The sequence below is a fragment of the Anopheles marshallii genome, chromosome 3, assembly GCF_943734725.1.
Source record: "Anopheles marshallii chromosome 3, idAnoMarsDA_429_01, whole genome shotgun sequence".
Classification (NCBI taxonomy): Eukaryota; Metazoa; Arthropoda; class Insecta; order Diptera; family Culicidae; genus Anopheles; species Anopheles marshallii.
In genome coordinates this window covers 15079398-15104746 of record NC_071327.1, presented here as the reverse complement: position 1 = coordinate 15104746, position 25349 = coordinate 15079398, and the positions used below count along the sequence as shown (strand labels likewise).

At 44.2% G+C, this 25349-nt stretch overlaps 3 protein-coding genes across 3 annotated transcripts; 2 read left to right on the top strand and 1 right to left on the bottom strand.

The window, feature by feature from the left end:
- The first annotated feature begins 6332 nt into the window (after window positions 1–6332).
- Window positions 6333–13554, top strand: LOC128714827 (uncharacterized). The gene is made up of 4 exons (XM_053809708.1): window positions 6333–6772; window positions 10204–10504; window positions 11366–11815; window positions 11884–13554. Exons 1-4 carry the CDS (start codon window positions 6333–6335, stop codon window positions 13552–13554), a joined length of 2862 nt encoding a protein of 953 aa, XP_053665683.1.
- An 8257-nt stretch (window positions 13555–21811) lies between these two features.
- On the top strand, window positions 21812–23003 carry LOC128714847 (uncharacterized). Its single transcript, XM_053809728.1, has 2 exons — window positions 21812–22452; window positions 22523–23003. The coding sequence occupies exons 1-2, from the start codon at window positions 21812–21814 to the stop codon at window positions 23001–23003; spliced, it is 1122 nt and encodes a 373-aa protein (XP_053665703.1).
- A 142-nt stretch (window positions 23004–23145) lies between these two features.
- Window positions 23146–24829, bottom strand: LOC128715183 (elongator complex protein 3). Its single transcript, XM_053810066.1, has 2 exons — window positions 24596–24829; window positions 23146–24528 (listed from the first exon to the last, which is right to left on the bottom strand). Exons 1-2 carry the CDS (start codon window positions 24809–24811, stop codon window positions 23146–23148), a joined length of 1599 nt encoding a protein of 532 aa, XP_053666041.1. The 5' UTR covers window positions 24812–24829.
- Between the last annotated feature and the right edge of the window lie 520 nt (window positions 24830–25349).

Below are 25349 nucleotides of genomic sequence, written 5' to 3'. Positions count from 1 at the left end.
GGTAGGGCCATTACTCTGGCCAGCACACATTACACGCAGGAAGGAAATTTGTCTCCCATCATGCACCTGATTTCCCCGGTGAATGTCGGTTCGCCTTCACCAACCCGTGACTCGTTAACTGCAGACATCAGCCGCACACGAAAAGGCATCCCATTGTTTCCCAACTCCCCGTAACAACAAAAAAAAACACTCGATCTCGCCCCATTCCGATACCGCTGTTTCAGTTGTCGGAGTTGAATTCCTCCACGTTGCTCGGTTGCCATTCGCATGCCAGGCTCGGTGCGACTTCGGAACGACTTTTACTGCTTGCTCGCTTGATGGAAGCATGATTAATGGGTTCGCGTTCAAGATTTATTCAAACCCCGGGCACACCGCCGCATCTCCCCGTCGCACGCCACCACGTGGCTGACCCACTTTTCACACTCGGGGGTTTCTCGGGGCGCACACAATCGAACATGTTGGGTTTTTGGCCGCCTTTGTTTGAAGAACTTAAAACTCAAGCCAATCAGTTTTATCGTCATTCGGATTGTGAAATACGCTTAATCCCTGGAGCATTGAAGTGAAAACACTGACGAAACCGACGAAGGAAAAATAAAGAACAATCCCATCTACGCCGACTCTCACACAGCTCGTCCGCGGAGGTGTGATTGTTATAGTCGATTTAATTGGAATGCACATTTTGCATATACATCAACCAAGGATATGGAGCGTACACGATTTTCCCATTACCACCGACTGCCGACGGGTTGTTTGAAGCGAGCATGGCAACAGAGATAGCAATAAAAGAACAACAGAAAGGCAAAAATCAAAGCGTAGAACACCGTTTACCAATTGTTTCGAGTCATTTTGTTGCGTCGGTCAGTCTGGTTGAATGAGTTTCGTTAATGTTTGTGTGCGTTTCCGCCCGGTGTCTGTAAATTAATTCCAGTCGATTTAAATAACTGATTTAAATGCTGAACCGAAGTGTTTACGATTCCACGTCGACTGCTGTTTACCTCAAGGATGTTCTGTTATGATTAATTAACCTTTGTTTTTTTTCCGGTGATATATTTTTACAAAAGTTGTTTAAAAAAACGTTTCCTATAAGGCAGGAATTATTGTAAAAGAATTCAATAAATACAACCTGATCTTAAAATGTTCCAATCATCATCCTCGTAAGCTAATAAATGTCTGGCAGGAATCATCAGATATTGAACAATTTCCAACGTTATAAAGGGTATGCGATTCTTTTCAAATAATTAGGATATAAAATAAAACCCTTTGGAAGGCTTTTGGAAAATTTATTTAATTCAATTGCAACATCTTAACCATGCGCTTGTACTTTATGCTTAACTCCACTCATTTGTATTTCATGTTTTAAAATACATTTTCATCATGTATTTCTTGACAAACTTTGCAGAATTCTGTTATCTTAATTCCTCCGGACATCAAATTCGTCCTTAGTAATGAACAGTAACTCCGGATCCATGATGGGACAATGCGACTTGATCAACACTTGATCCTGAGGTGTTTTTCCGCGTGTTTGAAAGAAATTCTTTCCGCGAAGTTGTTTTTAAGATAATGCCATTTTTTCCTATTTTCTGAAAATTGGTATCGATCAAACAGCACGCTAAGTAAGTTCTACTAAAAATGTTAATTTTAGACATTTATGTTGCTCACTTTATCCACTCGATACTACACGAACTTTGCATACTACGAAATGCAACATAACAGAGCAAAATTGATCTGCGAAGTAATATTGGCACTAAAGACCCTCTTTAAGTTATCATCTGGTACCATTAAAAACAAACTGGACACTTTATTTAAAAATAAAAAGCTTTTAAAAAAGTGTGTTGTTTTGTTACAAAATTCGGTTAGTGGAGCATTTTTTAAAGTGTTGTACTATTAAAGCTGCTAACGTCGGCAGTATATCCTCATACAACAGCAACAGTTGAACAATTTCACCAACTCCCATAATGCTTTCCATTCGTTACCACCCTGGATGGATGTTATCGATTTTCTTACAGGATTTTGTGGCAAATTTAATTTTCCCAACCCTGCTGCGCCCCACCCTGCACGGAGTAATGCAATTCGGATCCGTTCGCAAAACCCGAAGCTGGTACACTCGCAACAGAACGAAACCTTCATCCTAACCTGTGTGATCAATCTAACAAGTAAACCTTTCTTTCTCTCCATTGCACCAGAGGTTCAGAGCTGGGATGAAGGTTACCCGTTAGCGCAAAGTAAGTGAAAAATGCTCATACACCCAGTCCTGCATGGGATGGAGCACGAGGAAAGAAAGTTACTCACAATCCATTTTACCACCGAAAGAACTTTCCACATCAAGCAAAACGATAGCAAGATGGTTGAGTGCATGTGATTGCTACAATTGGCACAATCCGAACCGATGTGATTTATTGCTAGCTACTTACACGCAAACCGAACCGCCACTCGGCATGTGGTAGGTGGTACGGAAATGTTGGAACGTGAAATTAAATCATCCAGACTGCATTGTTACCCTGTGACTGGCTACTATGACGAATAGTGTGATCGATTTTACCCAAAACGATTCGTTAGCAAAATTGTCATTGACACCTTGATGGAGTCCAATAAATGTCAACTACATGTCAACAAAACATTTATTTTATTGCATAAAAACAGCTCATTTCGAACATCCATGACATTAACTTAAAAATGAAATTGACCTTTGTCCCATTCGTCGACCTTTTTTTTTTTTTTGTTGTTGAATATGTTATCACAAAACTCTTTTTCCAATAATTAACAGACAAGCAAGGGAACGCCAAAAGGTTAATTAATGCAATTAATTCCTCCTGCATCGGGTTTTCAGGGTACTATTTTGCTGCAAATGGCAAATGGCCAACGGATGAATAATTCAGTGTGGCGGTGGCGTTTATCGATGTATATTTATCGCCATTATCAAATTTGCAACAATTTAAGTGCCCGCCCGGTGTGCCGCCCTTCACTGGCAGCTGCACTGATGTTTTTGTTTCGCATTCTCACACGCTCGGCGGTCCAGCGGGGCCTAAACCAGCTGGAGTTAATTGACTTATTCCGTGACCGATGATATCCCTTAATTTGGCCCGATCGTCTGGTATTATCGTCCCGCCATTGCAAACCCAAAGTCCCTAACATGCTACCGAACAGCGGTGGACGTGTTTTTGTGTATGGAAACAATAATTGAATTAATAACCGTGTAGCGTAATGTTTAAACCAAGTACAAACCGCACAAGGTCTGACGGGGTCGGAGAGCGGCTGGCTGGCTCATATCACCATTGTCGGGGTCACCCTTCTACTCCGTGAGCCGCTTTCATTTGAGCCAGCCAGAGCTGATGAATATTCATATAAATCAATAAAACCCTCCGGCACAATTACCGGCGTGGGGAAAGCATAAACCAGAAACGGTGAGCTGCAGTAATTTGTACATTGGATGTACTTTCAAAAATCAACAGGCACCCAAGAGACCCGCCCAGCAAGATGAGGTACAAGAGGTGCATTAACCCGATGTACACTCTCTTTCTCGCTTTGATGTGTCCGCACCGGATCTAAAACTTGCACCATTCCCCGGCACCCACTCACTTATGCAGCATCTCAAAACGTTCCAAATCGGATAGCTACTTCATCCGGGAAGTGCGCACCCCAGTAGAGCACCCCTTTGTTACAGGCCGTAGTACGCTCGCTCGCTCTTCTGTTCGTAATTTAGCGTGACATCGAAAACGAGAACAAAAGGCCCCCTACTGGAACGGAGTCACTTTTGGATAGACGATAACTAGCTGCACTAACAAAACCATGGCTTCGGCTCGGTGCATATTTGTGCAAACGTTTTATGGCCCGATAGCCTCCGTACGGTTGAACAATGTACGGGACACGTGATTTATGAGCACAGCCCGTACGGGCTGTATGCGTTTATCCTGCGGCAAGCTGAAACCATTGCAGAACCACTGCCCGATGAAACCCTTTTGCAAGAATTTCGACCCAAATGTTAAGCAACGCACTGCTGTGGGACAGTAACAAGTATGGCACAATGAAATGAAAAAAAAAAACAACACGAATCTTTCTGCTGCTGTCTTATCACACAACGGTCCACCTTTCTGATCGGGAGGCTATCCAAGAACCAGAGCGATAGTTGCTTTGAATACCTGTCCATCCCGCAAACCCCGGCAAAGAAGAATATTTAGTACCAAATGGGCGACATTGTTGACCCCGTTTCGGTTCGATAGTGGGCAGAACGGAATGCGGAACATCTGTCTTTTTGGGGTTGGGACAAGGAAGCGCAAAGGTGAGCGGGGAGCATGGTTGAATTATCTGCTGATTTGCTGAGTTTCAACAGTTGCTCGCTACTAATTGGTTCCACTTTTACAAATTGATAATTAGTGCACTGTGATGTTGGTGTTCCGTCACTGTAACCAAATGGCCTTCAAAAAACTAAAATATTAAGGGGCGATATACAGTAAGCCTGATTAAAATGTTTTTTTTTTTATTTACACCATTTTTTTAAGTTCAATTTTCCAAAAATATTTATAGAAACCACAACGAAGGAGTCGAATCGATTAACTTAAATTTTTCACCAGACATTGTATACCCAGATAGAAAGCGATACAGATATTTTCTTTCTTTATTGTATGAGAAGACCCGATGGTGTATTTGGCACCGGCGCCGGTCTTCACACAACAGGATCGGTCCAAAATCCCATCTGGATCAATCCAACGTTCGCAGATCTGGCTATCCAGGGTAGGACAACTCAGGTTACTGATAAATGCCATAAAAGAAACCCAGAAACCTCTTGACCTCTCGAGTGTCACCCTTGAAGAAGAATATTGTATGTATAATATTGGAATATTATTATACAAAATTTTTTAACACTCGTAATAACAACTCAATTTTAAAGTGATGTTTTACAGGGAAAGAAGTGACAAATTGTTGATATTATTGACAAATTGATGTTTTATAGACGAAGAAGTGGACGATCTAAAAGGACTTTACGGGCTGGGTTGTCCGGTGTCATTCTCATAACCTGACCAACCCATCGGAGCCTGGCGTGTCTAATCCGCTGGGCGACAGTAAGTTCGCCGTTACAGCTCATGCCGTACCTTCAAATTGAATCACTACCTTTGCCATCAGTCCATCCAAGAAATCCATCAGTTTTTATATTTAAAAATTTCCTTATTTTCATGCTTCTGAAAGTAAATCCTATGTTAAGGAAGATTTTCTTAGATGGGATTGTAATGATGATTATCATCAATAGAAAGCAAGGGCATATTTTAATTATTCTTTCGTTATTCACTTCAACTTTCGGCAGAGCACATGTACAACAACCTAAACAGATTAATACTTTGAAGTGACCATAAACAATCTCCGAGGTAGAAGTTTATTTTCACAACAAATTGAGCTTGTTGAAAACCGTACCCACTTGCAGGCCAAAAGCAAGAGGCAGCGTGAAATATTTCGTATTTTTTTACATACTTCAAGCTAACCGCAACAGCTCATTGAGACCCATTCCTGGTACGATCCAAGAGCGAACCGTCCAAAACCCCCAGACACGCAGTGGCAAGAAAAATATTCACTTCAAAGCTCATTTCCTACCGAAGTTAATAGACATAGTTTGCCGTGATATAAACAAAAGGCACTGCTCTGTTTACAACGGTTGTGCTGCGATAGTAGCTGGCGGGAAGTCGGAGGCACAGGGTGTTTAAACCAATTTGGTTCCAACCCGCGTGCATGTGTAGCTCCACTGTTTTACACCAACACGTTAGTCCACACCACAAACTGTCCGTTTCGCCCGTGCGAGTACGGTAAACCGCAACATCCTGCAACTGTCCAAACAGATTGAAGACCCACGATCGGTGAGTGATAGGGAGCGGTAACACAAACGATCCTAACAAGCGGGCTAGTTTCGCGCATGGGATGGAAAGAACAAATAAAAAAAAAACACAGGCAATAAGAAAAAATATATAAAACCAACTGCTAATCAACAAACCAACCGGCATTCAGCGTCCATGGGCACGGTGGAAATTGTTATGACTTCGGCCTTCAGCGAAATTCACGGCAAGATGTGTGGAAAAGGGGCGAGATGGGCCGAGTGCACCTTTTAATCATAACATCAACCTCGCGCGAACGACATGACGTCATCCTCGTGAAGCATTGGCCTGGGGAGCGCTACTAGCCCACCACGTGTTGACTGACATTTGACTTGTGTTTTTTTTTCCAGTTGTTAGTTCTTTTCCCTGATTAACTCGTACATCCTCCAGTGTATTCTCGCTGTGCTGACCTGAATCTTTTTTTTTTCGTTCTCTCTCACGCTCTTTCCAATCCACGCAGAGAATGTTTCCATAGCAATGGGAAAAGCCGCGCGACGGTCAGTTGCGTCAGATCCGTCGTCGCCGACCTTACCCTACCACTATCAACAAGAGCAGCAGCACCAGCAACAGCAACACCATCAGCGGCAAGTGCATCCGCAAGAGCACTTGTACTATCCCTCATCCTTGTCCTACTCCTCTTACACGCCCTCGTCACCGTCCTCACCGTCGGCGGCCTACGCGGCAGCGGACTCCTTCACCGGTGCTAGCTATCCGGTACCGTCCCTCGCTTTCTCCTCAACCCCTGCCGGTCCACAGCTGCAGGCACCGAGAACCGCAACGCTCCAGTCGGCTCCACCGGCCTTTGGTTCCTCATCGCTAGCACCGGGCGGGTCAGAACCCGGGTCCGGTACGAGCGGTCTCTTCATCCATTCGTCTACCGCGGCCACACCCAACAGCAACATCACACCGGAGTTCAGGTAGGGAACAGGCGGAAAACGCTCGCCAAACCTCATTCCCGAGCGCAGTTGGTTGTCACTTATTAATCCTTTTTCGGTCCTAGCATGTCAATCCTGTAATTTGTATTTACTGTCCAGATGCCTTTACACTCTTCTCACATTTCGCTTCAAAATGAAGTAGCTCACTTCATTATTAATGCTGCATGCAACAACCACCTCTTTCTTCATTACGTTAAAAATATGAAACACAAAAAAAACAAACACAAGTTATGAAATCAATACCCTTTTCACCCATAAAAGCTGAAGTTCCACGGACAATTTTCCTACCCCTACAACACTAGCACGAAATGTTCCCTTTCATCTTATCTCTTTATCTCCCATCAATTATGGATTTGTTCGTGCGGTTTTAATTGCGTTGCACTTCCATTCGCACGGTGTGGCCTGTTGCACGAGTGCATCCTTTCACTAGCATCCAGCCCCGCAAACGCTCCGTGCCACTCGCACGGCCAACACAATTCTCACTCCCTGCATCAACACGACCTTGCTAACAAATTAACGACCGCACGCCGACGGGGTGGATCGAAAGGGCCACCCATTACACGGCTTCGCACCGGAGCACTCATAGCTCTACGTCCGATACAAATGGTTAGTAATTTAATCTTCGCTCCATCCGCGTACACCGTATTTGCGGTGCCGGGATAGATTATCATGTTGTTCGTTTGCTGAACCCGCTGACCCCGTCGAGGTCGATTGGTTCATTTCACCGTACCTACGGCTGCACGGATACGATCTCATTAGTGCAACCTTGCGCATCACCGCACGGTGTGAAGGTCACTGCGTATTTCGTGCTCACAACTCTTGTGTTTTGGGTTTGATGGTTTAGCGCTAGGCATGGATCGTTCCGCTCCATTACACGCACAAGCTTACCTGGTTCGTCGGATGTACAGCTATTGCGTATGTATCATTCAGGCAGTACCATTACTGTGTTAATGCACCTTGAATAATTTTTTAATAATAAATACTCAAAACTGATGCAAACGCCACAAGGATTTTTTTGGTGGAGACGCCTAGTACTTTAAGGAATTTTGCAATAGAGATGCCTGGTACTTCAGCTTTCTTCGATAATGGAGACGGCTGGAAGCAGATTAAATTGCCATATTTTCGCGTGTAATAACACCACCCCTGTATAGCACCCGAAACTTATGGTTCATACTTAGTGGAATTTTTGTTTTTTTATCATTAAATATGTGACGATGTTGTCAATACACACCTGAAAATAAATATAAGGACACCCCTTTTCACTCCTTCCTCCACAAAAAACAAATTTATATTGTCCCATCGTTATTAATTCAACTTGAATTTAGTATCTGACGCTGTTTGGTAGTCAAAGATTCTATTTAGTTGATTTGAGAAACCAAACTAGTCTATTGAACTTAAATAAAAAACAATATTTAAAAAATGCGGGGGAAATGGAAGCAATTTTAGTCGAGCAAAGCGATTAGTGTCCTTATAATTATTTATGAAGGGCGTTTATTACACGTCACTACATCTTTTGAACGAAAGGAGTGAAACACGCATTCGAACGTGGACCATAATGGATAGTTTTAGTAAAAAAATGATTTGATTAATCGACGCAAAATTCATCCAATCACTCGATTGAACAAGAGTGTTCGCATTCTTAATTCGAGGGGTGTATTAGTAGTCTCAACATCATTTATGTCAAAATTCAAGTAATCTCCAGCTCTATACACAAATCGAAATCTACGTGTCACATCAAGCCTACTTTTTGACATAAAACTCGTGGTGGTGTTATACATGCGAAAATACGTTCATTAAAATGGAGACGCCTGGTGCATTTCAAAAATGTTGAGAATACTTGGTAAAAAAATTCCTGTTTGGTATTTTTGCAAAATGATCAATATTAAAAATAATAATAATAGTTTACTTCTGAAATGAAACCAACGAAAAACGCGTAGGCTCCTGTTCAGTATTTTTTTTACATGGAAACTCAATGGAAAACTCAGTTTGCAATAAAGTTATAATAGGCATAAAAAAATGCTTATCAAAAAAGCAGTAAATGCGTGTCGGCAAAGTAGAATTATGTTATTATTTTGGAAAATTATTTGTTTGTGCCATTTTTTATCTTTCTTATCACTACTTACCCCCGTCAAACCCACCGTACCGCTCTCGGTCACCTGACCGTCTAGACCAGCTTGATTGTAGACTTTCGCGAATTGTATCGCTAACATCGTCGAGTGCTTAATATACTGCCCTTCGAAAATTTGCTTTCCATGCCAACGGTCCATAAAGTGTATTGCCCTGTAAACGTCTGGGGTCAATAAATTAGGCATTACAATCATAATTTTTCCACCGTTCCGCAATGGGTCTCAAAATAAATTTCCAAATTTATCCACGAATACCCCATTACCATAATAGGCTGCGCTTCGTTATGCTGTTGCCTTCTATTTCTCGGCACATTCACTTTTTTTATGTTCCTTGCTGTATCCTGATGGCAGCAGCATCAAGCTGTGGTATTTACCTCCTGTGCCAACCACCTCCACCTGCCATTTACCGTCCCATAAATCTTTCCACTTTAAGCCCATGTCGTTGTTTCATCATCGTCCTTTTCGGAATGAGTACCCACTTTTTTGCCCACTGATCATCAACGGCAAAACGTTTGTTACGTTTTGAGTGAAGGGAGAGAGAAAAAAAAATGAAGCGTTGTCGGTTTTGTTGAAGGAATCAACCGGCGGGTTCCACGGTATCCGCATCTGTTGGGGATCTTTATGTCCAAGCGAAAACAAGGGTGTGATACACTTTTTATCCCTTGCCACCACTACAGATGCACGAACCCGGGTGGAGAAGGAGAACGAAAACGAACAAACAAGCACACGGGAACCAAACAAACCCCTGCACCTGAATGACAATGTTAATCTTTTGCGGCAAGATGGCGGCACACGCTATATTTATCCCGAGAAGGATATGCTTACTTATTACGCCACATACACACGACCCGCTTTACACGCGCACACGTTAATTGCTTTCACTTCCAAACCATGCAAAGATATGACCACAAGATGCAACAACACAAAAAATCCCATCAACTCGTTGTACTGTGTTGACCCTTACAGTCCAGCATCTGTTCATCGTACTATCTGTCTGTCATTGGGTTCTACATGTCTATCTGTCTCTCTTTCTCTCTTTTCTTTTTCTTGTCGTTCTATCCCTTCTCTCTCATGCGCTCTGTCTAAATCTAATTTCCTTTGAACTGAAACGTCCCCGGCTATCTCCCGTTGTCCCGTTGTTCGTTGTTTGTGTAACCCTTTCTGTTACCTGTCAATTTCCTCTCGACAACAACATACGAAAAAAAAAACCCTCATAATCCTTCAAACACCCGACTCCTCGTTTAATACGTTGCGGTCACTCTACCGGTGGGTCCTTTCTTGCGGTAGCCCCACACCCCAAAGCAGCCCCTTAGCGTTTGCTGCTCGTGCAAGCGAACCCAGCAAGACCGGACCCCCGGTAACTGAGCCTATCCAGCCCACCCAAGCCACCCTGTTACCGTCATTTCGTCTCTCCAGCAACCAAACGCAGGTCGACCGGGAACGGGAACGGCTCAGGATGGAGTTTTACGCTACGTATGATGTGATGACCGGCGTACGGATAGCGGCCACGCTCGGTGGTTTCTTCGGCCTAATGGTGTTCCTCGTCATCTACAAGAGCCGCACGCGGTCAACGGCTAAAGCACTCAAGGTAGGCTTAGACGTGAGGTGCATAATTTATTATGACACATTCCAACAAAAAAAAACTATTCTTCATCATATAATTTTCCTTATAGTTTTAACATATTTTTGTATAAAAAGATCTTATCTTAACACCTTTTAAAGCTTGTCGTTGTCAAAGTAGATAAAACAAACTAATTTTATCTTGCTTCCACGAGATAGCGAAACAAGTTCAAACAAACAATTGAATTGCAAAAACCGTGAAAACATTTCCGGCCATGCCTGATGGTAAAAGAAAATGCTGCAAAACGAGCAGAATCAAGCAAAGTGAACGAGAACAAAAGTAAGCGGAAGTTCGGGCAACGTCAATTAGCATATTGTTTTCGCAACATCAACATGACATCATTCTTGTTCGAGTTGGGTGCGTTTGTCGGAGCAAGTTTTCACTTAAATGCAACCATTTCTGTTGACCACTCTTCCCCTTCTGGGAACAAGTTTCACCTGTGATTGTTTGATAGCGTTTGAGTGAATGTTTACTTCCAAGTTTATGTATTGAAACTGCTTTATGAATGAAGTTTTGTTGCGATTCCGTTCAATTTTGGATTCGTGGATGATAAGTATTACGTGTAACACATTTTTCGTCAATGACATTTTGTGTCAGTACGCGTAGCTCTTAAGTAATAGTTGAAGTTTTGCTTCATTTGCGCTTCAAGCGACTTTTTGGTGGAGACGCCCAGTACTTTACTTTGGTGGAGACGCCTAGTACTTTACTTCCCTGTATTGATGGAGACGCCTGGTAGGGCTTAGAATTATGTACAATGGAGACGCCCAGTGTTTCTCTCAACTTAGCAAATATTTGGTTTAATAATTCATTTTTATCCTTCCGGTGTAGGATCCAACGATAGCGGCAGTGGCAGCAGCTGTCATACAGGAGGAGGAAGAACGTGAGCTACAGGAGGCAATAGAGGCGACGGCATTCTCGCTACTACAGGAAGAGCTAAACATCAACTATCCCGGACTGCAGCGGGACCGCTTACTGTCGCTCGGTAACATCAGCGCACCGCCAATGCTAAGCCGGGGCCGCCGAATGTCCTCGATTAGTGGCGGCTACAGCAGTCTGCTCAACCCTTCGCGACGCTTCTCGTACAGCAGTACGCGGGGGCACCGGAACAGCGTTTCGGTGTCCTCGCGGGTACTCAGTGCCTACAATATGGGTGGCAGCTTCGGTCAGGACGACTACGTGCTAGAGAGCGACGGTGAGGAGGCGGACGATGAGTTTGATCAGTTTACCACCACCGCCGAAATCGGGTACCCGAGCAATTACCTATCGGTGCCGAACAAGGTAAGATGGTTGTCTAGCACGGCAAATGGCTAACAATTAACCTGCTTTGTACTCGCTCCATTTTGCAGTGCAACGAATCTCGCCGCAGCAGTGCGATGACGTGCTGCAGCACGGAGAGTTCCTTCCTCGAGCGGCGATGTTCCGCCATCACGCTCGGCCTTTCCTCCTTACCACCGATATCGCGGTCACCGTCGAGGCAGCAGAGCCGCGACGATACGACCGACTGGGAACCGTTCTATCCCGGCATCAACATCATCGAAGCAACGCCCAAGTCGTCACCGTGCCCAAGTGAACGAATCGCCCATCGGAACCACAGCTCCATGGACTCGGAACGGCCTTCCACCAGCCGGGGACGGTCGGCACAGCTGCTCACCGCTCAACCCTCGAGCTCTGGTGGGCCGCGTGTTGTAACATCGATGTACGATGACAGTTCGATCGATTGCATCTCGGAGTATCCGATCGGATGCACCGTTGAGGACGGCTTCGGGTACCGTCAACGGCAACAGGCGTCCAACGCGCCGACCCGCCACTATGCCAACGGGCGGCAGTCCGAGGATGTTAGTTTAGCGAACGGCAGCGCACTGCACCAACCGCGTACGGTTAACGTTGCCGACAGTCGCAACGCCACCGTACACACGAATACCAGTAGTAATAGCGCAAATATTAATCACAGCACCACGGTTCATCCTAGCGGTGGTAGCGGTGGCGCAGTCCGACGCGCACCCTTAGCATCGCTCAGTTCCTTCAAGATGTCGTCGATAGACTGTCAGGATACGGAGCCGAAGAGCTGCGGTTCGGACTCGGTGTTCGGTGAGGATAGTGGAGCGGACACGGACGAAGATCTGCAGCAGTTCAGCACGGATAGTGATGAGCTGAGCCTAACCATGCCGTACGAGGATGAGGATGAATCGCACGATCCTCACCAACGGGTACAGCGGGGTGGTCCAAGCCGTGGTGCACTGTACCGGCGACAGTCCACCTTGGCGCAGGGTGAAGACGATGAAGATGCAGACGATGGGACCCTGCTGCCAAGGGACGAACGGCCCGGTGGGTCCGGTGACCGCACCATGTACGAGATTGAGCACGAGCTCAACGATCGGCACCAGCATCAGCTGCACCAGCCGACAACCGATACTAGTTATTTAAGTAGTCTTTCAATTAGCCAACGCACCGGCCCCAAACCCGGTGCGGGCACGCGGCCAAGCGAACGGGGCGGACCGGGCGTGGGGAAACGTATCGAAACGAAAGCAATCATCGAAAGACAGCAACCAAATGACAACGGCGCCGGCTACATCAGTAGCAGCAGCAACCAACCCAGGCAGTCACCGCTCGGGGCCATACCGAAGGTGCCGCTCGATTCGGACCGAAGGCGAGCGTCCGGTTCGACGCGCACCGCAACGTCAGCAGCGGTGCCACCAACCGTAATGGTACATCTGCCGGATGACGATCGACCGAGTGGCGGCAGTAGACGGCACACTAGCGAACCCGACAGCAGCACCGGCCGGCCGGGGTGTGCGGACGTGACGCGACAGCAGCAACAGTGCGTTGAGGTTAATGTTATCATTAAGAACAGTAGCAGTAGCAACACCACCATTAAAAGTCCTTCTGTGATTCTGGAGCTACCGATACTGGCGATCGACGAGGACGATGATCCGTCCTCGTCCGCGCCAGCCCTGTCGGCGAACGATCCCTGCATTCCGGGACCCTCGCGCAAGTGGTCCAAGGAAACACTCTTCTAGTTACGGGCGTGCAGCAGTGCGTTCGTTCTGCGCACGGCCACACCACCGATGCCGACACGGTGCGACACTAGCGCCACTGTTTCACCACACACCGATCGATCTGTCAATCCGTCCAGCGAAACTCCAAGCTCGGGGCCGCTCACTGGCACCTCCCGACCGAGCGTCCTCCCCAGCGGTCTGTTCTGCATGGCCCGGTCTACTACAGCTCGGTGCTACATCCACCACATCCCCATCCCCGTGGCACTGAGCTTGTTGATGCGTTCGTTAGGAAACCGGTCCGTAACTGCTGCTCCGCAACACCACAGTGTTATGAAAGGGTTGCTTTGTTGTTGATGTTAGGTAGAGACGAACAGTAGGCTAAGGAAAGCCAGTCTGTCAAATGTTTACCGCGTAGCTGTCACTTTCGGGTCCAACCTGATGCGATGCTTTTTTTTCGTGATGTCCAGTTGCTGTAGATAGTAGAAGCAGAAGAGAAACCAAACGGTTCACTAGAGTAGACTATGTACTATCCCTTCTTCTACCGTTTTTTCCACTCATTTCACAAACTCGCTCATCCAAACTCTAATGGACCAAATCGGAGAGATATTGTGGAACAGGCGGAGCGTACCGAAAACGTAATGCAAATTGATTCATCTCGTGACAATATCCCGTCCGGGGACGGACGGATGCGACAGGACATTCCTTCCAACACACAATTCATTGCAAAATTCCCTATGGCGTGTAACTTTAGAGCGAAACGATTTGAACAAGCCGTTCCTGCTTGGTAGCTAGTGGTTGGGTTATTATTTAGATCCTTTGCCGAACTGTCCACTCTCAACGCCAAACCAGGCGAGATGATGTGGTACCACATTCAAAATGTGTCATCCAATTTTTGGGATAGTTCTTTCCGCATCAAAAAAATTAACTCCCATTTTCTACACCATCGTCGCTCAATTTTTTTTTCAGGCGAAAGCAATAAAGGTAATGTCAAAATTAAGATAATGCAACGGCAATTGGCAGAAAGCTCACTTAGCATGGGATCGAATGTTTAAAAAACAATTATGTAATTGCAAAAATGTGCCTATTGACGGAGCGTTTGATTCCCCTCCCCGGGAGGGACAGCATCGAACCGGGAACGTTCAAGTCGTGTCGGTATGAAATTTCTATAAAAAAAAACACACACACACACGGTGACATACATACACACATTTACTTATTATACAAAAACTCACTTTCACATGAATAGTGTTTGATTCTACTAGAAAACGCCAACTAGAGCGATTGTGTGTAGTCATTCAATAGTGAGACAAGAAACAAAACATAAAACAAATACTACAGGTCAACGAGCTACAATCTACAACAACAAAAAAGGCAACAATCTATCTTCTAGGCAGCAGAAAGCAACACGCGGAAATAGTAATCAGTAATGTTTAATCGGAGGAAAACTAAAAACGGAAGGAAAGAAAAACCCTCTCCTCCCGCCAAGAAACAATGCCACGGTGGGGGGTTTTTTTTTAGCATGCAAATGGGGGAGAGTTTTATGTCGATGTAAAATGTGTAACCTTTAGAAAGCAATCAGTAGTTACCGATGCAGCCGTGCGGGATGGTGTCGTACCGCTACAGCTGTTGCGCTTGGTTCGTGAGCGACACCGAAGTTTGCCAGGAAATTGGCCGAAAAAAAAACGATGCAAAAATTGAAATAACCGCAATGTTTCTTTTTTTGTGTGTGTTCGTTTACGATGTTTCCTTCACACCGTTCCGGCAAACAATATTTGCCCCGTTGTGCCAAGCCCCGTCGGGCGATCGTTTTCGCCCATAAGCACTTATTTTACTGCTCATTTTGGAGTATCTCGATGAGGTTTTTGCTTTTCCACCATTTATGCGGGGGTTTCTTTCTGCCCTGGTGACTCTCACGCGAAAAACGAAGAAATGTTGCTTCACATTTTCCTTACCCGGATAAAACCACCCCGCTAGGGGGTTGTTGGTTTCGTTATACAGGCACACGGGTCGGGGCACTGCCAAAACCTGGGGCAAACGCTGCAATTTCATCGAAACTGCTGCTTAGCCCGGTGTAAGGCGCGAAGAGCGAAACAGTAAATGTTTAACCGAAATTGTGCAATGGAAAAGGCGAATTGAAAGCTTCCCACGCGAAGATGGCGCCAGAGCGCACTGGTGAAGAAATTGCATGGCGAAACGCCAGAAAACAGCGCAGCATGGAAAAAAAAAGTTTGCACCAACCGCCGCAGCTCATCAGAGAGCTTGACGCAATTTAAATATACATGAGTTTTGCTGAATCGGGCCGAGCAACCGACCGAATCTTCCGTCTTTCGGTTCGCCGAAATGTTACACTGTGTGTGTGTATGTGTGTACGGTCTTTGTACGAAGCGTTACGCTCTCAACGTGCCGGAAATGTGTAACTTCGCCCGGTGCGAACTATGAATGGCAGCAGGCACGGTGCAACAATCACAGAAAGCATGTTGGTACTGGGTAATAAGATTGGAAAACAGGTCAGAAACAAATCGTAGCCGACAGTGGAGCTCTGGTGTGGTTGGAGTACAGCCACCTTGTAATGGATCCGTAATACGTGCAAAGAATGCGCACAGGTGAGCGAAAAACTGCGGCAAAGTTTGCACGGAAAGCATTACGAGTACACACAAGACCAGCTCCTCCAAGACAACTGAAACATTTTTGGTGGAATTCTCCAAAACTTTTACTCTCCACTTCCTGGAACAGCTGGCCTGTATTCACCTTGGCATGTCATATCTATGTTTTTTTTATAATAAAAACTTCCCATGCCTCTCGTTCGGCGCAATGAAAGGAACGAAAAAAACGGAAAGTTAATCACTATTTTCGTGTAACTGTTGATAGCGTTTGGTAAATCAACACTGGTTCCGGGTAGGTGGTAATTGAAAATTAAATTGTGCTTATGGTTTTTACCACCCTTCAAACGTTCTCTTGATCCCGCGGAAGACTTTTCGTGGAAGGTGGAAAGCATGCGGGTTCGTTTGAAGACGTTACGAGAGTAACATTATTTACCGATTACTTCACCGTTTGAAGAAGGATTCTTTCGGCTGTGTGCTAAGCACATTTAAAATCACTTTAAAATTGCTAAAATGCGTTTATGATCAAACTTTCCCATCTTATGAAAGATATTTTTGCCTTTTTTCCTTACCATCCTGAGTACCATGTACTCTACTAACTTATTGAGTTTTTTCCCAATAAAGTGATACATAGCTCCCCCAAAAGTTTAAACATTTGCATTAAAAGATTAAAAAGATAAAAAGTAAAACTGAACGCTTGCTCTTGTAACGAATGATTAAGATAAAATCTAAAAAAAACATAAAAGAAACTTTAAAGCCTATCATTTGTCAACATCTTTGCAAATCAAAAGTAAAGAAAGAAAAACTTGATGGTATAAAGCACTAAAACGTAAAGACAAATCTTGAAAATGAAAAAAAAACAAAAACAGGAAAGTAAATTTGAACAAAACATTGCGAAAACAAACAAACAATCTAGGAATGATAAACTAACAAGAACTAAACAAAAATAAATAAATAAACAATCAATCAATCAACCAACCAACCCAATCAATCAACATCAATCATAAGTTACAAACTAAACGATAAGTATTTTACAAATCTTCATCGCACACACACTCACACACGGCAAAACTCTAGGCCATGTAGGAATTGGATTGATGGAATAAAACCAAAACAAACAAATACAAGCAAATAAACTCGGTGTACTATACACTATTCTATGTTGCCTTCGGAGTTGAACTGTGAAAGACCAAATCTGTTTTAACTGAGCTAGAATAATGTTCGTGTGTGTATATATATATATATATGTGTGTGTGCGTGTGTGAGGTGCATAGGTTTGCTGTGGCAACGGGAAGCAATCGATGTAAAAGAAGAAGAATCACGCACCACGGCAGCAAAACAACTCAATCTCAACACAGGTGCTGGAATAGGAATTAGTAGCAGATGTAACGATCGATAATCAGAATGTCAATTTCGAGCACATGCAAACACAACAAGCGATAAAGCGATGATAACGATCTTATTTTACGTCGGAACGTTTAGAACCATAGGTACACTAGCTGTTTATAGGTGGTAGTGGCACTGCTACTAATGCTGCTACCTGTCACACGCATTACTACCACTGACTGTACCGTAGTAGCTACAACTTCCAACGACTACATCCGCGTTCGGTCGGCATCTAATGTGATTTGAGCAGGGACAGCAAGGGATTGCATGTGTGCGCCGATGCTTAGTGCCGCTTTCGGGGAACATCATTACTGGTTTCTCTTCTGTGGTGTAGTGTGGCAAATGTCTAGTCAGTGCATCGCATATTCTGAACGCACAATGCGGCAATAGCAAGTAGCGGTATCGGTATACAAATAGACAAACAAAACAACGGAAAGCGAGGTTTAAGTAGCGGACGCCATGTAATTTAATAGTAGCACAGGACAAATCAAAATGGTTAACGATGTTACAAGAAACGAAAACAACAAAATGGCAACAAGGCGGTTAGTGTGTTTAGAGGCACGAGTTGACTGCTACAGTCCGAAATGCTAGAATACTCAATTGTCGTGTTGCTGTCGGTGTACTCTGCACACGTTGGTTTCGTTAGACTATTTCTTCTCGTTACTTCTCGTTACATTTCATTAGACCAAAGCCGTTATGCAGTCATCTTCTACCTTCTTAAAATCTTTACGCAGTGAGGCTGGAACCATTTTTGTTACCGTGCGTAATGAAAGCAAAGCGAATAACCACCACGATTACGCAACGCGTTGCGGCCCACTATTGCAAAATGTTACAAGCTAGCTGGTGATAAGAATGTTTTCAAAATTGTTAACTGCTTCGAACAGGTGTGCGCGATTGATATTTAGCTAGAATTCATAACATAAGCTAGAAATGGGCGATTAGAATGAGGGCGCGGTTTTATTTTGCAGGAAAAAAAAAGCAAGAGGATGAAAAAAGCAAACGGGAAACACGAAGATGCAAAACAAATTTGAAACGAAACGATAACTAAGTAGTGCAACCGCAACTTGGAAATCAAAGCTGTATCGGTGAACATTACCAAAACAAAAACGAAAACAAAAATAAAAAACACACACACACGCATACACCGATGACTAGAACAAAAGAGTAAAAAAAAACGAAAGAAGAAAAAAGCAAACATTAATAAATCACATGCATTAGCTTTAAATAGAGTATAGGGTATGAAACAAACAACATGAAATTGTGGCTAAATGCTTGAACTTGAGGCTTGACGGTGCGAAATTGACGGTTAGATAAAACACAATGTTGTGGGGTATCAAGAATGTGGCCGAATGCTCCGTAACGAATGGAAATGGACAATGCGCTGCGTGTCTTAGACAAGGATTTGTGATAGAACGACTCAATTTTGATTTGTCTAGTAAAACAGTGTTTGTGTCCTCGTAGCGCCGCTCTATATATGCTACTACCGAACCGAATGCTGGGAAGCGTTCCGATTGTCAACCTACTGACGAATATACCTCTCGTGCCGTTCTTGGTACACGCTATCGTTCTCGCTTCTCCACGTATCAACCCATCCGGGGAACCGGAACAAAGCGATCATCTATCGAGCCGCTGTAGGGTCCGATGGCTCCGGTTTAGAACGCAGCAAGGAAGGTAGCGAAACCCCAATTTTATTGCCGTAGCCACTTTACCACACCACTATACAGGTTGTCCAAACAGGTTGAACAGAAAACAAGGGCGCCACTCATATAGCTGAGCCTCGAAACATATACAGTTAGTAGAAGTTCAAAGTTTAGTAACGAAAAACAAAAAAAAAAAAACAAAACCCGGATTAGTATTCAATGAATGTAAGCGGTATTGAACATATCTAGCCCCAAAGTCAAATAGGAACTGAAACGAGTGAACTGAAAAAAAAAATTACGAAATACATTAACTTTACTTCATGTCCGATAAGCTATAAACAAACAAACAAACAGATCAAACCTACTTGGAAAATAGAGAAAGAGAGAGAGAGAGAGAGAGAGAGAAAGAGAGAAAGAGAGAGAAATAAAATCAACCAATCAAAGAAGAAGTAGCAAAACCATAAGCAAAATTGTTATACACATGTTATAATAATGGAAGAGTAAGTCATTACTACATGACACGACACGAGTTCCGTACAGTTTTTTGATTCAATATCAGCAAGTTAGAATTAAATTCTCGCAACGCATAGTAACGCGCTGCGCAAAAAGAGAAACAATAAATAACACTGTTGAACGGTCAGACATTTTAAAAAAACCAGCAACACCCTACGCTTCTGAGGTTCTTTGTGTCTGTTATTTTTGGTTTCTTCAAACCTAACTCTCACTGTGCTGAAGTTCTCGTTACGGTACGGCCCGGCAGCCCCGAAAGTTAGTTTGTGCAAACCCCTTTGCATGTAACGCGTAGGAACCAAAACTTAGCACTAAATTGTAACAATACACAACTGAGCTTACAATCCGTCAGAGGAGCATTCTAGTCGCAGATAAGTAGACGTACATCCCTGGAGTGGTATAAGAACGCGAATGTCCCGAAATGCCCCCCCTTGGTTGAGAAGCCCTGGCACGCTGAGTAATCGAAAGTACCCACGGTCCAGAGCGTTCGGGATGCTAACGCATTATGAGTTTAGCAATGGATCAATGCTCAGAACTGCAGCGAGTAAGGCAAGGCAACCATTACGCGTCATTGTTACTTGTACGAAGCTTACGAATAGTGCATACGGAATTCTAGAAGCAACACACCCATGTTAGGCAAACAATTAGACGTTCAGCAAAACAAACCAAAAAAACCCATACTATCAATAGGCAGACACACTCATCTCCTTGATGATGGCTTGAAGGAGACAAAACACAACAATCGTTATTACATAGGATAAAGCGAATACAATGTAACAAAACACACACACACACACACACACACACACACACACACACACACACACACACAAGTACACTCCTTTCCATGGCACTCCGGTTGTAGTTGCGGATGGAATGCTAAAACAATAAGCAAATGAAACATGAAAAAAATTAAATATAATACACAAAAAAGCCACACACTAATTGTTTAGCCGTTGAACACGTTCAAGCGTAACAGACATAAATCCCGGATGTTTATATTAGTACGTTAAATTAGCAGTTGTGTAATCATTACTGGAGGGCAGTTGCTTGCAGTGTCGTTGCGCCAAACAAACGAAACACCTGGCAACAAAAGGTGTAGGTACAGTTGAATTGAAACCTAATTGAAGCTATTATTAAGTAGTGCTAAATAATTGCCATCACTTGTGCAAAAACAAAACAAAACAAAGAAAAACAACACGGACGGACGGAGAGAGTATATTCAATAAATAATTTTAGGATTGCATGTAGTGGCCGCGATACCAACGGAAATCAACAATCAAAGCAGCAGCAAGATGCAAGCATGCATAAATCAACTAGCACAAACACAATGAACGAATCGAACGGAGAATATAGTTCATAACATAATAATTATTAAAAGAATAATAATAATAATATTGCGTATAATAACTGTAGGAAAAATAAAATATGCCGAAAAAAAGGAACACAACAAAAAAGGAAAAGGAAGGAAATCAAACACACACCCACACACATGAAGATCCAAGTTGTTTATCTTAATACTTAGTGCTGTATAAATTGTATAAAAAATGGCGAAGAAAAATAAAATAAAAAAGAAACCCACTTTAAGTTTCAACACTAGCATTAGCGAATGGAGCAAAGGTGAGACAAGCAAGATGGGATGGAAAGCCAACAAAATGAAACGAATGTGCGATTTCTGGACGTCAGCAATATGCATAAAACGGGGGAATGTGAACCAAACATAAAACGCAGATCATTAATCGGACCTTGTGGCAGTACAGAGTGTGTTACAAATTGATATGTGAAAAATAAAAGCCCAAAGATGATGAAATGATGTTGTGGGTTTGAATTCTTTTGCGTTGGTAAGCTGTTTGTAAGCTGATTAGAAGCGAAAAAAAAAGATACGGTGAGTTCCCAGTAATGTTTATTATTTATCTTACTCTAGCATCCCGATATCGTTTATCAAGAAAAATTTGAACGTTTTTCCCAAATAAAGGACAAAAGCATTTTTTTTAACAGACCAACGTACTTTTTGAATACCGAAAATACACTGTAAATTTGCAGCTCTCTTTCGAGCAGTATTTTCGAGCAGCTCCCCATTTGATGTGCACGAATGTCAGAATGTTTTTTGCGGCAAACAAAACCCACAGCAGTTGAACAAAAATGAACGACGACGAAACCGCGCTCGAACACATACGGATCCGAAAACGGTTCGAACTAAAATGGGAACAGAAAACACACCGCAAAAAGGAGCTCGACCGCAACCGGGCCGGTCTGGGCGAGCTGCACCATTCGATCGGTGTGATTGACCACATTTCCGAGCAGGAAATTAAAGGATTGGCTGGTCGAATTAAGCGCCGTAAGCGTTGCGATCCGTTGGACCTGGTACGGCTCAGTTACGGGTTTCAGCAAAGCCGTGAAAACATTTCCCACTTCATACGAATCACCGGTGCAATCAACGTGATTGTGAAGGAACTTACAGGGCACGATTACAACCTGCAGCTGCTGGCTGCTGAATGTCTGTGCAATCTGTCCCTGGGGGATGATGTGTGCTGCGAGAAGATAGCGAACTTTGCCGGCACGTATCTAATCGCGCTGGCCGAAAATCCCAACTGTCGGCCACTGCAGCAGACGTGTTTTTGGACGTTGCAGAACATCGTCGGATCGAGTCCGAAGGGTAGCAAGCTGCTGTTCAGCCAAGGGTTGGTGGTAGTGATGGTGCGATTGCTTTCAACCGTTACGGATCAGGAAGCTGCGGATGATATCATCTTAACGTTAGAATTAGCACTTAATTACGAGCAGGAGTAAGTAAAAAGACCTCGCCATTTTTATTCAGCTTTCTTCTAACAGCTCTTACCCTTTTTTCATCCACAGCATTGAACCGAGTACTATCCCACAAATAGTGCAATGTTTCGAAGGAAAGGAACTGCATCCCAGTAGTCTTCGGCTGCTGTACAAATGCTACGGTTTGCTGCACAACGACCTTCTACTAAACGGCTCATTTACCTACATTATTCGGCAATGTTTAAACTTTCTATCAAGCATTATGGACCGACATCTGCCAACATATGCAGCCTCGATTTTGCTTTCCGTCCGTATACTTGTACAGCACGTTGTGGCAAGCGCCAACTGCGTCGCAGAAATTCTTCAACACCAACTGTACAAGAGGACATTAAAATTCTCGACACTTTTTAACGGCTGCGCGAAAGAAGACATGCTTCCTGTTTGCAAGGAGTTTCTGTGGTTGCTAGGACAGATTCATAGCAACAGAGGAAACAACGAAGAATTGTTCCAATCGTATCTGGCTTTCGATAACTTTGTGGAACAAATTTCCGTCCCCCAAGCACTGCTCTGATATCTCTGAGAATTAGGTAAGAGCAAATGCCTTTTAATTTAAGACTGGCCTCGCACTATTGTTGAAATCTGAAACTGTGAATTAAAACGCGTTTTGAATTGAATTCCTTTATTTGTTTATACTTTTCCTTGCTTCGCCCTCGTTACAAGGTCTTGGACATATACGGTCCATCTAGCTCATAGCCAATCTTTCGATAGTAATTTCTCGTACCAACGCCGGAAATGACTGCCAGCTTTCTGCTGCCATGTTCTTCCCGTGCAATACGTTCCGCTTCCTCCATCAGCAGCATACCGAATCCTTGATGTTGGAATTTCGTAGGATCGCGTGCATTCACCGGCACTACCGATCCGTAAACGTGCAGCTCCCGCACAATCGAACAGTTATCGATCAGCTCTGGACGGAAGGTGTCCGGTGAGCACTTGCGCAACCGCAGCAAACCCACGAGAATGTCCTGCTTAGGATCTTCATACGAAAGGAACGTTTCCCAACCACCGTTCGCTACGTAATCACGCCGAATCAACTCAATCTGATCGGGTCGAACTTTGTTGTGGATTTCCTGTATGCCAACTTCGCGTGTACGCACATCCCTGCAGTCCGTGCCGAGATCTTTCATGCGTGCCAAAGCCAACTCGCGCAGATTTCCATGCTCCACACCCGACGTAACCAGCGGCATCGGAATGTCACGCTGTACACGATACACACGCGTCCAGGGAGGCACCAGGGCCAATATTTTCGCCACCAAATCCACCAACGTCGATGGTGGATAACTCTTGTAGCGTCCCGTCTTCCACAGCTCGTACAGTCCCGTGCCGCGGATGACGAGCGTAGGATAGATTTTCAACCCATCCGCTCGGAATTCGGGATTTTCGAAAAATTCGATAAACTGTTCAATATCACGCTCAATGTCCACGTTCGGCAGATCGGGCATCATGTGCGAAACCACCTTAAAACCGGCATCCTTAGACATTTGGAAGCTTTCGCACGTAGCCTTCACGGTGTGACCGCGATTTGTGTCTCGCGCTACATCCTCGTAGACGGACTGCACACCAATCTCGAGCCGGGTACATCCATACGACAGCAAATCGGAAAGGTGTCGTTTCAGACAGTAATCGGGCCTAGTTTCGATCGTTATTCCAATACACTTGGTATGAGATTTCTCCGAATATTTGACCGCTTCTGCCACACTGGAGCTGGTATGACCCGACAGGGCGTCGTGTAAGTTGCGTATGAAAAAATCTCGATAATCCTCCGGTAAGCACATGAACGTACCACCCATCACTATGAATTCCACCTTATCAACCGAATGTCCCAGCTGCTTCAGTTGCTCCACCCGATGGCGCGTTTGCAAAAACGGATGATACCGTGCACGAATAGCGCGCATCGATGTCGGTTCGTATCCGGTATAACTTTGCGTAGAATACTCAAAATCACTGTCCGGTCCACCAGGACAGTACACACAAATGTTTCCCGTCATATTGATGTGTGGACACCGGTGCGGTTTGCACATAACAGCAACAACAGCAATCTGTGCGTGGATAAGAAGAAGTAATATTAAAACAAACGTGTAACACGAAAGAAGCGAACCAACTTACACCACTCGCGGTACGAATTGGTTTTGCCCGAAGCTTCGGCAAAAGAATCGACTTGGCTTCGTGGGGAACGGCCGCAATGATGTCGACCAGGCGCGGTGCCGATTCTAGCCCATAATTCGACGAGATGCGCGTCTTCAATCGGTTCAAATTTACATCCTTGCCTTCGTGATGTGCTTTCAGCAGTTCCTGTATGATCTCACCAACCACGATCAGCATCCGTTCATCCCGGCTTAGTCCAACTCCTGCAACGGTGCAGAGGGATTTCATTAGCTTATTCTGTTTAAATTAGTTAACTATTTTACTTACCCAAAGGCTTCTTTTTCGTCATTTTTATTGTGATGAAATGAAAATGATTCGATTTGCACGATGTGCGGCAATCGCCAAAAAACAACACGCAGTATTTTGTTATTGTGTCAATTGACAGTTGTCAATTGCAGCTCTCGACCCATGGCTATAAGCACACCACGCTGCCATTCAACCCTGCAACACCAGCAGAAAATTTCAAACACGTGCGAGTTTGTCAGTAAAAATGGCGGTAAAATATTTACAAAAGCCCTTTCTATTTTGTGATTTTATTTTGTGCCGTCTGTTAACAAACGGTTGAGCTTTGTGGCAGTAGATCCTGAAACTGGTGAAGTAAACGATACACATTTTGATGGATTTACAGTGTTATCGGTACAGTTTTATTATCCAGAGATATAGGTAAAACATCATGTAATATTTTGTACACCATCCCAAAGAACCAACGAATAGC

Coding starts and splice junctions, on each gene's coding strand:
- LOC128714847 (XM_053809728.1), top strand. CDS start 21,812: ATGAACGACGACGAAACCGCGCTCGAACACATACGGATCCGAAAACGG. Junction 22,453..22,522: donor GCACTTAATTACGAGCAGGA/GTAAGTAAAAAG, acceptor TTTCATCCACAG/CATTGAACCGAGTACTATCC.
- LOC128714827 (XM_053809708.1), top strand. CDS start 6,333: ATGGGAAAAGCCGCGCGACGGTCAGTTGCGTCAGATCCGTCGTCGCCG. Junction 10,505..11,365: donor CAACGGCTAAAGCACTCAAG/GTAGGCTTAGAC, acceptor CTTCCGGTGTAG/GATCCAACGATAGCGGCAGT. Junction 11,816..11,883: donor ACCTATCGGTGCCGAACAAG/GTAAGATGGTTG, acceptor TCCATTTTGCAG/TGCAACGAATCTCGCCGCAG.
- LOC128715183 (XM_053810066.1), bottom strand. CDS start 24,811: ATGCTGATCGTGGTTGGTGAGATCATACAGGAACTGCTGAAAGCACAT. Junction 24,529..24,595: donor CAATTCGTACCGCGAGTGGT/GTAAGTTGGTTC, acceptor ATCCACGCACAG/ATTGCTGTTGTTGCTGTTAT.